The sequence below is a fragment of the Argiope bruennichi genome, chromosome 11 (assembly GCF_947563725.1).
Source record: "Argiope bruennichi chromosome 11, qqArgBrue1.1, whole genome shotgun sequence".
NCBI lineage: Eukaryota > Metazoa > Arthropoda > Arachnida > Araneae > Araneidae > Argiope > Argiope bruennichi.
In genome coordinates, this window is record NC_079161.1 from 40,733,565 (window position 1) to 40,750,403 (window position 16,839).

At 30.0% G+C, this 16,839-nt stretch overlaps 1 protein-coding gene across 2 annotated transcripts in view; it reads left to right on the forward strand.

Moving 5' to 3' along the window:
- Window positions 1-4,595: 4,595 nt before the first annotated feature.
- Window positions 4,596-16,839, forward strand: part of LOC129957143 (dual oxidase maturation factor 1-like) — a 37,540-nt gene continuing 25,296 nt past the window's right edge. For both annotated transcript variants that reach the window (XM_056069310.1, XM_056069309.1), the window contains exons 1-5: window positions 4,596-4,698; window positions 6,322-6,492; window positions 9,205-9,262; window positions 13,595-13,729; window positions 15,573-15,665. In XM_056069310.1, the coding sequence (XP_055925285.1) occupies window positions 6,325-6,492; window positions 9,205-9,262; window positions 13,595-13,729; window positions 15,573-15,665 (454 nt within the window). In that variant the 5' untranslated portion in view covers window positions 4,596-4,698; window positions 6,322-6,324. The remainder of the gene's footprint in view (window positions 4,699-6,321; window positions 6,493-9,204; window positions 9,263-13,594; window positions 13,730-15,572; window positions 15,666-16,839) is intronic.

Below are 16,839 nucleotides of genomic sequence, written 5' to 3' on the forward strand. Positions count from 1 at the left end.
TATCCAGTAAAGATAATCTGTGATGAGACATTAACTTCAAAGTTGAAAAAAGCACAAGAAAAAGATAACATCAAACATTGAAGTTGCTTCTAGAGAAGCAAGAATCAGAAGAATTTTTTGAGCGGAATGGTATACTCTACAAATACTTAAATAGTCGAGAATTAATCGTAACCCCTAAAGCAATGGAAGCTGAATTAATTAAATTGGTTCACTAGAATGGTCACTTCTCAGTACCGAAAACAGAAGAAATTGTGAAATAGGAATTTTTTATTCGAAATTTAACCAACATCGTTAAAAAAGTAATAGTTAATTGCGTCCCATGTATCTTAACTAATAAGAAAACTGGCAAAAAAAAGGAGGATTTTTAAATGGCCCTTTACTTTCCACAAATAAAAGTTAACACATTTTCATCGTAATCGGCGCATTTACCAGATTTACTTGGCTATATCCGTCAAAACTGTGTCTGCTGAAAGCGCCTTAGAAAAGTTAAAACTACAACAGAAAATCTTTGGCAATCTCATAAGAATTATCTCTGACAGAGGTTCAGCGTTTACTTCAAAGTTATTCAACGACTACTGTACTGAAGAAAACATACAGCATCTACAAATAACAACAGGTGTTCCTCGTGGAAACGGTCAGGTTGAACGAATACACCGAACTTTGACTCCAGTCGTCACCAAGCTATCGTTAGACGACTCAACGAAATGGTACAAATACGTCGACAGATTACAAAGAATACTTAGCAGCACTAAATGTCGAAGGACGAAATGGACACCACTCGTACTTTTAGTAGGAACCAAAATGCGTAACAAGGAAGACATCCGAATCAAAGACCTACTGCTAGAAGAAATGGCAGAAGAATTACAAGAACAACGTGAATTTCTAAGGAAAGATGCCAAAAAGAACATCGAAAGCATAAAATCTGAGAATCGAAAGACGTACAACAAAAGAAAGAGAGCCTCAATATACAAAGAAGGTGATCTAGTAGCAATCCAAAGGACCCAATTTGGAACTGGACTAAAACTAAGACCGAAGTTCTTAGGTCCTTATAAAATAACTAAAGTGAACTCTAAAGATAGGTATAAAGTGAAAAAAGTTGGTCTCCACGAGGGACCGAACTCTACCACCACCCAGCTGATTTAATGAAGCATTTTTATACTAATTGAATTTTGAATATCAGTTATTATTTGTAATCTTTCTCATGTCATATCCCTTTTCAGAAATTAATTGCTATTGTATGGTAAAGCTCGTTTCAAATAATTATCTTATATTTATTTGCAACAATTATCGTATTTTCATATCATTCATTTATTTCACACAGCATAATCCTGTTGTTCCAATTTCATTTGAATTTTACTGAAAAGACAGTTTTGACCATTTTTCTTGGTTTCAGTAAAAATTATGGAAGGTTGATTGTCGCTTTTATCAAAAACTAATTCATGATATAATAGGGAATTAAAATCCTTTCATGTCTAATTTATTTAATACAAAAACTATTTTTGTATAAAAAATATTATAATATACAAAATCTTTTTATCGTTGAAATGTTTTAAACTGGATCAGACGATTTTTAAAAATTGTCGCTAGATAATTTTCTCCATAGATTTTTAATATTTGTTATGTTAGCACTGTACATTTTATTGTCAAATGCTGAAGAAAGATCTCAAAGAATATTTTGAGACAGTTAATCAAATAGTTAATTTTTCATTAACTAAAAAAACATTATAATAAGTCGCATAGCTTGAAGCTGCTGTCATTGAACATTCATTTTATTTTCTCGCAAAAATTTTACTTTGTTTTCGTTTGAGTGTAAACTTGTTGTCGTTATTTTCGATAGCTGGTTTTCGTTGTAAACACATTGTTTACGGCGCTTTGCGTGCTCAACGTACTTCCAGGGCCCGCATATTTTTGAACGCTCTAGAAGCATGCTTGGCAAGCAATAGGATGCACATTTTAAATTTGCATTTGGTATTATATTTACGTAAAGTGTTCTTAAATATTATTACATATTTTATACATATATTTGTTATTTTTTTTATATATTTTAAAAGCTGTTTCCTTACAAAATAAAACAGGAACTTTGAAATAAAATGTACAGTAATAAAACACTTCATAAGGTACGGTAAACGATCGGCGGAAATATACCGAAGTACTGGCTATACTGACTGGTTGTTTCCACATGCTTAGAATGTCGACATTCAATTATTTTGCTAATCATTTGTCATAAGAATGCCTAAGGTTTCATTGCCCTGGTAGCTTAATAAAAATATTTACTTCTGGCTGGTTATGCATCGATTCAGAAAAAAAAAAAAAAAAAAAAAAAAAACACATGGAAACGAGATATCGTGTGACTCGGCCACAACGTTCGTCCTGCTAAAAACGAGAAATCTCGGGATTTGTATGCAATGTTTGTATAATGATTAATAATTGCTAAATTACTACTTTAAAACGAATAAAAAAACGTATTTAAAACGTCAAAAGACGTTTTAAAATAAGAAATTTACAAAAAATAGTATTAGAAAAGTTCAAAGTGGGAAAAAAGCCAAAAATTTTGAAAATTAGTAATAAGTTGAATATTTAGTTTATTTTGGTGCTTTGAAAAATTGACAGTATTCTTTTGTTTTAAAGAATAAGTGTACAAAGTTTGGTGGAGCTATGGAACATACATAGAGAACCACAAATGACTTACGCCAAGCATTATACCACATTTTGTGTCTTTTCAACATAGTCTTAGGATTAAAACCCGTTGATATAGACATAAAACCGGAGAGGATAGTTCTCTCTTCAACTTTCTCGTATATTTCGACAGCATTCTCTGAATGGATCAAGGAAAATCCTTGGAAAGTCAATTAGCAAAATTGCTCTTTCTATCCTATTCCCTGACTTTCGCGTGTAATAGCACAATATGTCGCGTTTTTTATTCTTTTTTACTCCCGACTGATTTTAGAACCGCGGTGGCCTGGTGGTAGGGTCTCGGCTTCGGAACCGGAGGGTTTCAATTTCGAGATCCGATTCCACCGAATAACCGTCGTGGAAGCGGCTCTGGTGCGCATTAAATCTATTGGGACCAAACTTTCTCCCGTTGGTGTGGTGTGGAATTTCGAAGAGGGAGATGCCAGCTCAGGTGTCGTCCTCGTCATCTGACCGCGGTTCAAAATTACGAGGTCCGTCCCAAAAAGTCCTAGTGTTGCTTTAAAAGGGACGTTAATATAACTAAACTAAACTAAAACCGCGACTGATTAAGACCAAAGTTTGCACAATTTCATTTATCAAAGCCATTGCGTTTTTCAATTTTCGCGTTCATATATACGTGAATATACGATAAAAAGTTGTCCCACTGGAAATTTTATCCAAAATTAATTACACATCTTCATTTCTGGCGATAAGATTATATACCAAATTTCATACATCTAATTTTTAATGTTATCGGTTTCGCATGCACACTGGTTGAAAGTTACACTTTTTGTAGACGAATTTCATTTAAAATTGGATAGAAATATACTAATTTGTTGTAAAGAGCACATATCAAATTTCATCCACCTTGTCTAAGCGTTTTTACGTTATGTTCACATATAGATATAATTCCCAAAATATATATTTTCGGGCTCGGCGTGGTCTGAAATGTGGAGATTCATTCAAATAAATGGCGAAGACGAATTTGTTTATAATTATCTTACTTTTTCTTTGGATATTTCGTATAAACGACAAAAACACCAGTTCCGAAAAATTCAAATGAATACAAGAAAAATTATTTAAAATTTTAAACTGTAGTATGATTTTTAATGCAATATTAGGAATGATTTTTTTTCCTTTAAATAAGTAAATATTGTAACTGCCAAACTTTTGATATGGAAATTTTGAAGAATTTGCACTTTCTAGACTTCTCTGAATCTAAAAACACCATTTTTGATATTATGTCTGTCTGTCTACGGCAGTCCAGATACGGACATTGAAACGGTATTAAAAATAATTTTTGTGTGGGAGTGTTAGCTATATAATTAAGAGTGAATTTCCAGAATAAAAGAAAGCTAAATGAATCCAGTCTGAAACATCTTTATGCTAAAATGTTTCGAACAAAAGGAATTATTTATATGACGATGTTTTAAAATAAAAAATCCTATTCTTTTTTAAATTAATGATTTTTTTATTTACGATAATGCATGTATCAAAACCAATGACATGATATTGTAATAATTACGATTACGTTCTCTCTCTAATACTGAATATTTCCAATGTAAACTAATGATGATTAATTTAGAATACTGTTCTTAGTTTTGTAAACAGAAGACGATTAATTTAGAGTAGTTGTAAATAATTTTAGACTTTTTCTAAATCTTTTCAGCACAGTTTTTTTTTTTTTTTAAAGAATTAGAAACTTGAAATTTTGACACTGTTCTTAACTTTGTAAACAGCAAACGATTAATTTGCAATTGATGTAAATCATTTTAGAATTTTAATTTTTTAAAAATCTTTAAATTTTGATATAATTCTCCTTAATTTTGTCATCAGACAATTTTATTCGTTTGACTAGATTGAATCTTCGATTAAGAAAACAGAAAACGGAATTTCCTGTTCATCTTCCGAATTCGAACTTCCTGTGAACGTGTAGGAAGTCTTTCTCAGTCTCGTTTCAGGGCGTAGTTTGTCAATGAGCAACTGAATATTATATAAAAACAAGAATTCAAATAGTTGGGTTTGGTAAGTGTTTTTTTTAATTTATGAAATTTTAATCTCTTGTTTAATTTTTCAAATCTTTTAACTCTATATTTCCTGACAATACTAAAAGTTGCATTTAAATCATGCTAATATCTTCGTAACTTAATAATTTTTAGGCCGATATTTTAAAAAATAATACGCACGTAGCTCCAATAGCAAGCAACAGCTAAATGTAGAAATTAAAAATCATTAATCAAGTTTTTTTATTAAATAAGAAAATTTTTCTTCTTTCCTGGTATTATTTTACGTCAAAACTTATCTAATGGTGCAAAAATAAAACTGAAACCTGATAGTAAAATAATTCAGTAAGTAGTGGGTTAATGAAAAATGTTACTTTTTACCTTGAAAATATCACATTACCTTGTGCGTTGTGAATAAACGCTCGCTTGAATCAAGAAAGACAAATTAAGAATTTTAAGCAAAATTAATAAGACTTGCTCATTGTAAAACTCTCGAACGACAAAAAAAAAAAAATTATACTTTAGATTTCAAAAATTAATTATAAAATTCAAACGACTAAAAAAATTTACAATTTTAGATTCTGAAAATTAATTATAAAACTCTGAAAGGACAAAAAAAAAAAAAAAATACTATTTTAAATTTTGAAAAGTCATAATAAAACTGTCAAACGACAAAGAAAAAAAAAGGTTTATATTTTAGATTCCAAAAAATCATTATAAAACTCAAACGACAAAAAAGTAGAAAAAAAAGCTTACTATTTTAAATTCTGTGAAGTTCACATATTAAATTTTTGACTTACCATATGCACCAATATATGAAATACTTCCGATGGAATTTTTTCTATCGAATGATTTATGCTTGTTCTTGTTAAGCTACGAATTGCGACTTTCAGTTGCCAGAAACTTCTACAACGTCTGTCTTCACCTTATTTAGCATATTAAGCATTATCCACAATATATAACATATTAAATATAATACACTTTATTTAACATACTAAGCAAATGATGGTTAAGTACATCATCATAATTAGAAATTATTAATTAAAATTGCCGTATACCTGTTTTGAATTAAATTTATTTTTATTAATTATTAATTGCCTTTGACGACCATCTGGTTTGGCAGGGATAATGGCTGTATTTAATTTTAATTAAATCCCTTATGCTTATCACGATGCTAATAATTCTCTCAATAAGTATTTTTAGACATGAAATTGCGAACAGATATTAAAGGCGACTTACTTTAGTAGCTTTACACTTGTTTATCGTGTGTGTGAACTTTTCTATTGAAGTCAGATCTAATAGCATAATAGTTCCGTTAAGAGAATAATAGTTTCATTTATGTATTTTATTAATATTAGCGTGCGTAGGAGAAGTCTCTCATTAATATAAGAAGCTGTGCATCTGAGAGACCTGACTCGATCATTTGTATGATAAATTGATGATTTCCGAAATTCACCTTTATAGATATTGGGATTAATTTAATTTGATAGCCACCATTTAATATACCACTGAATATTAAATTAGATTTTCTAACTCTGGCTTTTTATATTCGGATTCTTTGTACAAAAACATAAGCACAAACATATATGATTTTCCTTATTTGCAAACTTCCCGTTTTGAACTTCATTTCCTTACTATTTTTAAGACAATGGGGAGCGGAGTGTTCCAGGCATTTAGGGAACCTGGCCAACCCACCTATTATGGAGAAAACAGGTGGCCTGTTACAGCGGATACGGTGGTGTATGGAATTCTCTATGGATTTCTGACAGTTGCCTTTTGTTTCTATCTTACTATCATAGGAATAAGAGGAAAAGATGTAAGTTTGCAGAAATTTTTATTTTTGATGAAATCTACTTTAATGTGCTCTTTTGCTTTCCTAAATATGACAATAGTGCTATATCTCTGAAGTAACAGGTATACAATTCGGTTTCCCCAAAACTTTTTCGCATATCTATCTATACTTATATAAAGCTCAATGTGTGTGTGTGTGATGGCACTCTACAGGCCAGGCCATTTGACCTACAGCTACCAAATTTGGTACGTGTATACCTTAGAGGTCGGGAATGTGCACCTGGGGTCCCTTTTTTTGAATTTTTAATTAGAATTTTAATTATTAATTAAAAACTAACTTTCCCGCCCAAAAAATCTTCCATTTTCCCCACCGCCAAATGAGTAAGGCTTCAGTATTTTTTTCCCCAACAGTAATGAGGCTAGGAGCCAGGGTTTACATTTTTCGGCCCATTATTTCAAACAATTCTGTTTATTTTCTTAATGTTTGATGCATTTAAAATTAAACATGGTTAATTAATCGATTTTTTCAGATTCATTCTGAAGTACTTTTGAATTAAAATAACACAGAATAAAGGAAATTAAAAATGTCTAATCTGCATAGCGTTACCCCAACTGGCGTAGAAAAATTCATGCATTTGCGTTACCGTAACTGGCGAAGAAAATTCACGCATGCGCATTGTGTTCTGATTGTTGACAATATTATCAACGGGTGATTCTTGATTTAAATTATTTTTAGATTAGTTGCATGCTTTTGTAATTAAATTGCATTTATGTTAGCTAGATATTTTTTGCATATGCTTATAGTTTTAAGTACATCGTTTTTTAAGTAGTTTTTTTAAATCTGTTTCTGACCGATTATTTTAAACGATTCATTTTATTTTCTTAGTGTTTGATGCATTTAAAATGAAACATTGTTAATGAATCGATCTGTTCATGATGAATCTGAGAAAATTTTGTTGACAAATTCTTGAGATATTACATAAATTAAGAAAGATATTCTTTAGTGCCCATAACGTTTAAACGCTCAGTGACTCTGTTTTCAGTAATCATATTATTAAAAAAATGATTTGTTTCAGTAAAAAATATTATTATATTAATTGCAGATTAATCATTTCCACTTTAATTTAAAGCATAAGTTCTATGGGAACTAACAGAAAATGAGAGAGATACATATTACGTTATGACTGAAGGCCTTTATAATATTATGAGTGAATTATATGGCTATCAAAATTTGAAGTTTTGAAATATTTTAATGAAGAAGCTATTAAAGTAGGAATTACATAAAATATTTAATTATTAAAATTTTAACGAGCATTAAGATTGGCGAACCGGCTAGTCGCCAAAGGCGGCTAGTTCTCTAATAAAGGCGTTATCCCAGAAAATACATTTCAAGACATTGGCTTAAAATAGTTAGGAAATATTCACCTTTGGTGTGAAGTTAGCATTTTTACTGAATCTATCGCATCATTTTTGGTGATTACTCCTTAGTATGCGAAAATAGTATATAAAAATCGAATTTGTGTTTTAGGCGCGTTTTCCTAACCGATTGAAACAAACATTTGACGCAGTTTTATACTTGTTGTCACTAAAAATGCTAGACCAAATTCGATATATTTAAATCATTCGGTTTTTGAATTATCGCCTTTACTTACCCCCCCCCCGGGGGGCACCTCGAAATGAGGATGAGATGCTTCCGGCATCCGGTGGTTGGGTCTCGCCACCCTGGAGGGTACACTAATAGGTGGGAGATCTGACTTCTTCCATCGATGACGGGACGTACTTCCTTCGGGGAGGGTTGTGCCGTGGCCGGTGACGGCCCTTAGGACTCAACCACAGTTCCCACCAATGTTGCTGTTGCGGCGGTCCGGTCATTCAGTTTTTATGGTTTAAATCCGTGTGCCTTCGTGGAGAGTAAGATGGCTGACTTATCGTCTTTTCTTGTTTCTGAAAGTACAGACCGACAGATGGTACATACCTTTATCGGTTTTGGCTTAAACTTGCATGTATGTTTACATTATAGACGTTAAGTCTGTGCACCGAATTTTATTTATTTGGCTCTTTTAGTTTTGTAATTATTGTGTTAACTTATATTCAAATAGCCGGATAGAAAACAGACTTCCCTTGAATAGATTTTGCTCGAATTATGATAGAAATCTATAAATTTGGTATAAAGACAGTATACCAAATTTCATCCCTCTAGCTCAAAGCATTTTTGAGTCAATTTTGTCACAGACAAACAGACAGACATTTTACAAAAAATGTGTTTTTCTAACTCAGGAAGGTCTGACACTTGGAGATTTGTCAAATTCTCGCGTTCGAATTGTTTGACGATTACAATTCTTTCTCTATATTAAGCATACGAGAAAGTAAAAAGGATAGAGCATTCGTTTATTATGTAAAACATGCCGAAATAATTTAAACTAGGCACTCGAATTCGATCTCCATTTAATAGCAATATTATACATTTTTAGAAGATTCTTTTTCTTATTATATTTGATAAATCTGTATGCAAAACTTATAGATTCAAATAATTTTGATCACGTAATTGATCTGTGCGCGATTAAGTCTCGGGAATATTAACAACATTTTTTCAATTATTATTAGCGTTCGTTTCTATTTTGCAAGCATTTGTATTTATTTAATGAGTCTGAATTTTTTTTGTTCGTATCTTCTTGTTTCATCAAATTATAAGAATAAAGAATATGTTTTTTATCATATTTTTATTTTTATTTTACAGAGGCTTTATATTTTTGTCCGTGTTACCATCAGCCTTTTTATTGGAGCTGTGATTTTAAGTAATTTTCTTTTGTCTACTCTATTGTAATAAATTTTATTTATTTTTTGTTTTGTTCTGGTTAAAAAAAATTAGAATGATTTATTCAAGTTTAATACAAGCTGAAATGCAAAAATACAAACTTCATTTTCGGAAGAAAACGATTTTTTCGACTTATTTAATTTTATTCATATTTGTATGCATTTTATTTTTTATATTTTCGTTTTGATATCATTGTGTTTTTCTGAAAGCTTTTATATATAATTCTTATTGCTTTATAATGGCTGACGGATAGACTTAAACTATATTACGCATTATATATTTAGGCAATCATAATTGATTCCTTTCTCTCTAGCTATTATTGTAAGAAATGTACCTCCTCTCATCCGATTTTCTAGGAGAGATATTATTTTTTTTTTATTGATCCTGACTAAAATATATTAAGAAGATTATTTATTTTTCTTTTAATGCATTTTCTCTATTTTTTTAAAGTTTTATTTACATTTTAATAATATTTTATTTAGAGTTAGTTCAGATAACTAGGAATGAATTTCACAGAACTTTGTCATTTTCTACGATTTAAAATCTTTTTATGAGAAAAAAAATTAGTCTGTAATTTATATGAAAGCATAATTATGTTCTAGAGAGCTCGTTAAACAAGGTCTATTTTTCCAAATTAATTTATTAATTAAAGCAACAGCTTAATTAATAAATTAAGGCTCAATTACAGCAACATTCATAATTATCTCAGTTCTTACCTAATTTCCCAATGACAATGGGGTGATTATTAATTGAGAGGATTTGTTTTGATTTCTGATCACAGTAATAAACTGATGTGAATAGAATATATTTGAAATGATAGAAAAAAAAAATCATTGTTTTTTTGCCTCAAAATTTATTTTATTGCTCCTTCCCAACTATCTTAAATTACTGCTTTTTTTAAAGAAAAATAAATTTTATGTCATGAATTATCGCATATAAATTGTCATAACTATTAAATATCTTCAATCTGGAATAATTTAAAATTATTCTATACTTAATCTTATCAGGAAAAGTCGGGAAATGAATCCTTATAAAATCAGAAATGGCTCAAGATTATAAGACACAAGGAAGAAATATATAATTATTTAGAAATTTTAAGAATTGTGATTCAATTTAGTAACAGAAGAAAGAACTTCCATTTCAAGTAAAAGGTTCAATCTCCATGTTAACTAATTTTTCTCCGATACTTACACTGCCCGAAAAAACTTCTTAATATAGGATATAGTAGAATAAATTTATCTAAATCTCAGCAATTGTAAACTATTATTAGCCACCGAAAATAAATTTTTATTCAGGTAAAAATAAGTTTTCATCAAACTTGTTACATTGAGCTGACTACCGTCAATCCTATCAATCCCTTGGATGGTCGATTAATGGTCAATGATTCTAATATCTTCAACATAATCGATAAAATATACATATTTGTTTAAAAAATTTAATTATGGAGGATTCGAAATGTTATTTTCTTCATCTCCATAGCCTCCGATTCTTATTGAAAGGAGTCAAATTGTTCAGATACTACTTCAGCACATGTTTTTTCCCCATCTTCCTTCGTATAAGTTTCCTTGTTTTCTTCTGTATTCATCGTCTGTTAGGATTAAATCATTATTAACAAGTGGTTTTCACACATAAAAATCTTTCTGCATGCAGATTGCGTGGTTAATTCTTTAAAAACATCAGTTGCCAATTTGACATAAAATAATAATGATTCTTGGCGGGGCAGGACACTTCTGCGTTAGTAGACATAAAAACACTTCATATCTTGTAATAAATTATTCAAAATACATGAAAAATATAGATTTTTATTGCATTAAAACGCCCGTTCCTAATTACCCAACATTGAAAATGCCACGGGTAACTAAAAACATTATCCCATTATTTAGGAGAAAGTCTGAACGTGAAAACTGAATCTTACTCGTAACCGTTATATCTTTCAGAATCAAGAAATATATAACTTTAAAGTTTACCTTCCAAATGACCGAACGTAGAGAAAGAATAACTAGTCTTAAATAAAGTTTGGTTTCCACTTTTCTTGAAGATGGCTATAACTATGATAAACAAATATTACAAAATATTACTGAAAAAACTTTAGTGGTGCGTATTGTATTCATTGTTCTTAATTACCCTAATCGAACCCTATATTTTTATTTTTATTGCATTTACTTTAATATTTTTTCAAAATTTTTAAAATATGATTTTTTTTTTCATTCCGTTTGATTTGTAGTAGTAAATTTTGTTAGTTTATCTCGCCCTATTTAAACAAAAAAATGGCAAGTAAGATTATTTAGAGTTAAAACATGAAGCAAACTATTTTTTCTTTCTTTTTTTTCTATTTTAAATTTTATAACAATTATTTTAATACTAACTCAAATAATAAAAGATTAAATATGTCATTTATATGATTTACACGTATTTTAAAACTATTTACTTCTATAGAACGAACACAGTAGGAAAGGTAAATGAGTTGGTTATGTAATCTTGACATCTAAACCATAGATAGATTTTTTTAAAAATTGTGCTTAACTCATCAAAAAAAAAAAAAAAAAAAACTAATCAGAAATGCAAACTCGATTTTCTTTACAATATGATGAAGCTAATGTACCGTATTTCAAAAAGTACAAGAAAGTCGATAAGACTGCAACTATGCAAACAATTTTTTATGCAGGAAAAAAAGTAGTTTAAAATGTTGCCATGAATAATTATAAAACTTTTTTTAAATTGAAATATATGATAATATCAGTTAGCTCCATGCATTTAAAATTGTATCTTTATGAATTTTTTTTTTATTTTAGGAATTTATTTATGGATATTCAGAATTACCTTGTAGTCCTTGAAATAATATTAGGTTGATATTCTATCTCTTTATAATATCATTTAACCTATTTTACTATCGTGTAACTTATAGCAATTTCCATTCAGTCTTTCAGTTACAAGAACGAAATTAAATATCTGAACTCTAATAAAAAATATTTTTTCTCTTAAAATGCAAGCGATAATAAAAAAATAAAAAATAACTATAAATAATAATTCATTACAAACTTAATTCATTCTTGAGCAACATCGAGGGTTATTTTATACAGTTATAATTATCTTTTTCCATATTGTTATAGAGAAACAAAAATCCTTTTGTCAGTTCACGGGGAAAAATCCCATAATCTCAATAATAAATAACGTATCCGTTAGGCTCAGCTCAGTAACAAATAACTTTATTCTACATAAAAACATGACATATAGGTAACAAAATACGGACGAAATGTATGAAAACTGCATTTGTGGTAAACAGCAGCATACAAGCAAAAATTCCTATTAAACTGCAATATTGATTTTAGAAGACATTCATACAGAGAACTTAGTGCATGTCTTCGCTCTACTATTCACTTGAGTTTGTGGTGAAAGCTTATAAGCCAGTTAACAGCTACGCTACACGAGCAATTGCTTTTGTATTGTGGTCATGTTATTGGGCAGCGAGCCACAAGGTTCCAGGTTCTGTCCTCGCTCATCCCAATCCGCCACATTGGTGCCCTCGGACGATGAACTTACAACCTTCGTACAGCTGTTGTGGCGCCATCTACCCATCGCAACACAAAGCCGTCAGACTCACTTGGCGCAACAGCAACCAATCACCCACACACGCTCGCCGTAACGCTTGGCGCTACTCAAAAGGGTACAGGCGCATTAGAATCAACAGCTAATAGATAATACATCACCACTCAACAGCCATATCGTTCGTCTCACCTCCGACTCACTGGAGGGAGAGTCTGTGGTGAAAGCTTATAAGCCAGTTAACAGCTACACTACACGAACAATTGCTTTTGTATTGTGGTCATGTTGCTGGGCTGCAAACCACAAGGTCCCAGGTTCTATCCTCGCTCCTACCAATTCGCTACAAGTTCAACTCAAATACTGAATGACTTACTACTGTTTCCCTTCAGCTCTGTCTCTCAACTTTTTGTAGTTTCCATGACAGTATAAAGAACTTTCTAAAACGGTAGCTGGAAATCGAGTCCTAATGGAGCTATCGCCCAGATTTTTGAATATTCTAGGTCCTCTTTACCAAATGATGACTAAGGTTGGTGATTGTTGACCAAACATCCATCCAGCAGACCATTATTATATCTATAAAAATCAGCAGAAAAGCTTTAAAAAATTTCTTTTATTATAATTTCTTATAAGTACAGATTAAAGGATTTATTTCAATATTTAGAGAAGTTTTTATTTAATTATTTTTTGTTTTGCCATATTAAATGCTGATAGTTGAAGTTTTTTAACAATTAAAAGTGTCACATAGCCTTAAATGTATGCTTCATTTCAGTCTGCAATTTCGGCTATGGCTGGGAATATGGATCAGTGAAGGCAACGACTCCTTACAAATCTTTTATCAACGAACAGGTGAAAGCAGAAATCGGACTAAAAGTCGGCTTGAGAGGAATCAACGTGACACTTCGCGGTAAGTATTTGAATTTTATGAGATGTCAAATTGCTGAAAATTATATCGTGATTAATTACAAACGATTTTATTACTAATGTTCTTCTTCTTAAATTTATTTTCTCCTATGGATAATACATGTTAAATTCTGATTCTGAATTTTTTAACTGCATTATTTTAGAAATTATGCTGTGGCAACGGTAAGATAATTTGTTTAAAGATAAAAATTACATTTAAAAATAAAATGCAGTTGGATGTATCTAGCCTACTATAAATATGTTTTATAACATAAGATGGAGTAGTTTATAAGAGTTTTATAAATGTGTTTGCATGTTAAAAGAGAAAGAAATATTTAATATCAAGAAATAAAGCCATAATTAGAAACTTGGGACATAAGATCAGGAACAATGATATGGGACACATCTTGCTCCCCTCTTTACTCATTTTTGCTTAGTTACAGTTAATATTTTTTAATAATTAAATTACCTAATACAGATGAAAAAATTTCGATAAATATTTCGTTAATGCGCACTAATATAAAATATTATCTCCTCTTTAATCTTATTAAGTAAAAAACAAACAAACATCCGAGGTGATATTTGATATTGTCTAATTTGATTAGCCATCGATATATTCGCAGATATAATCTTTCATTTTATTTGAAGTAAATTGAACTAACTGATTTCTCAACAAGAAAAGGGAAAATATAAAGAGAAATGTTAAAATTTTTAATTTTTAAAAATAAAGTCTCGAATATAAAAAAACTATATATATATATATATATATATATATATATATATATATATATATATATATATATATATATATATATATATATATATATATATATATATATATATATATATATATATATATATTCTCTTTATTCGGGGCTTTAATGTATTAGTCATTTGCCTCAATGGTTGTTTTGTTTAAAATACATGATTTCTTTAATCGGATGGCAAGTTGACATTAAAGTGGAAATAGTCAAAAATACTTCTATTGTATTCTAATTAGCTGCTTCTTTTTCATATAATGCAGAAATTTCTGACCAGCTATTGTATAAAAACGTGGAACAAACAGAAATTGCATTTTTAAAATAATCAAAAATTAAAAAGAGAAAATTCGAACTCAAGATTTTGATAAATATATAAGTTTTGGTCTTCCTTAAGTACGAATATCTGTATGAACACGATAACTCAAAAATACTTTAAGCTAGATAGATGAAAGTTGTAATATGGACTTTCTAAATAGACTTCTTTATGGACTAGATTTCTAGTAAATTTTGAACCAAATTCAGTCAGAGAAAGTTTGTCTGTATCGCTGTTCTATTACTAATGACTCTATAACTAAAAATCGTACCGATTTATATAAATAGAATTTGGTACACAGTTTTGGCATCTAAAATATAGATTTTTATCAAATTTTAAACCAAATCTGTCAAGGTGTTGAAATGTCTTACAAGCATGTAACTGCAATAATTCATAAACATAGTGACTTAAATCAATGAAATTCGGTATGTGATCTTGTAACTGCAATTGAAGTTCTATGTCAAATCTTAAATTTTATTCGCGGGATAGATTTATTAAAAATTCTAGATGTACGTCGAAGACTTATATTTCGTAACTTTTGTTCGCCAGTAATATGCAAAGCATTCGAGGCCTTATTGGATGACCGCAATTTTAAGTTATGGATAAGGGGAAACACTTTTATCAGAGAGTATGCAAGAAAGCTTCAGGGATACCACGCTCATTTATTTTTAAATCCTTCTTTGCTGTTATTCCATGCTTCCTTATTATATTTTTCTAAAATGTTTTTAATCTGTTGCTGTAAAAATTATTACTAAATCTTCTCCTTTTTTCAGGTATACCACAGACACAATTAAATGAGACAATCAATTACAATGAGCGATTTTCCTGGGAGTGGGCTCAAGGAAAACCAGGATTTGATGAAGATGGTGAGATAAAATGTTCTGTACTACATTATTAGTTTTACGACAGTACAGAGTGCATGACTTTTTCTTTATACATCGAAATTCAATTCGAATGCTCTAAAGGTAAAATTCTGGAATTAAAAAACAAAAAATAAACAAACATCTATATGGAAATGTCAATTTTAAATTCCCAATCTTAATCATTGTTGTGTGATGACCAGCGCCATCTATTAGAATAGTAGGAAGATTTCGACATACTTCTTTTTAGAGACTATATATATATATGAATGGGCCCGAAGTTGATTTATAATTTGTTTATTAATTAAATAATATACTTTATATTTTCAAATAAGTGTTTTGTGGGATGTGCGAATAGAATAAATTAATAATTTATGCTAAAATTATTTGTACTGCTGATAGTGTAATTTTACTGATATATTATAGTGTTGAATCTTAAAAAGATCTTATCCTAAAGACTTCTTGTGTACAGCCGACCACCCCGCCAGCTCTGAAAGAGCAGTATCGATAGGAATTGTTGTGGCCGACTGCTGTCTTTAACGCAATCCATCCATATTAACTGACAAATTCTCCGAACTGGCATCCTCTTCGAGGCGATTGGTTCTAAGCTACAGATGGTCAACCTCTGACATCCCTTACACTTGTCATCCCCTTACACTTGTCTCATTACGAGCAGCAGATTTACATTTTGAGAAAACCTTCTCAAAATTCTCTGTATTCCTCCAAATGCGCGTGTCACAACGGAAGAAAGACAAACATTTTTAAATAGTTGGCAAAAAACTGTCAATTTTCAACATCATGTCTTTCAGTATTTAAAGATTTTCTGGCTGCATTATTACTGAGCTTGAGTCATCATTTTCAACTTTTAGATTCTTACTTAATTCTGAGACTTCTATATATCTTATCCTTAAGACTGTGAAGGATTTTTAAGACATCAACTTATTTCATTATTTATTAATTTAAATTAAATTTTATTTGATTCATCAGAACAGAAATTTTTTGCAAACTTTTAAGAAAGTTTTTACACCATTTTAATACAATAAAAGATAGCATTAAAATTTTATCCTATTATTTAAAAAAATTATTTTATAAAGTTTTATGACACTTCAGCATATGAGAAGTAGATAAAAATTGCAAAAAATTATTTTAATCAATTTCTGATTTTCTTAAACGGAAATTA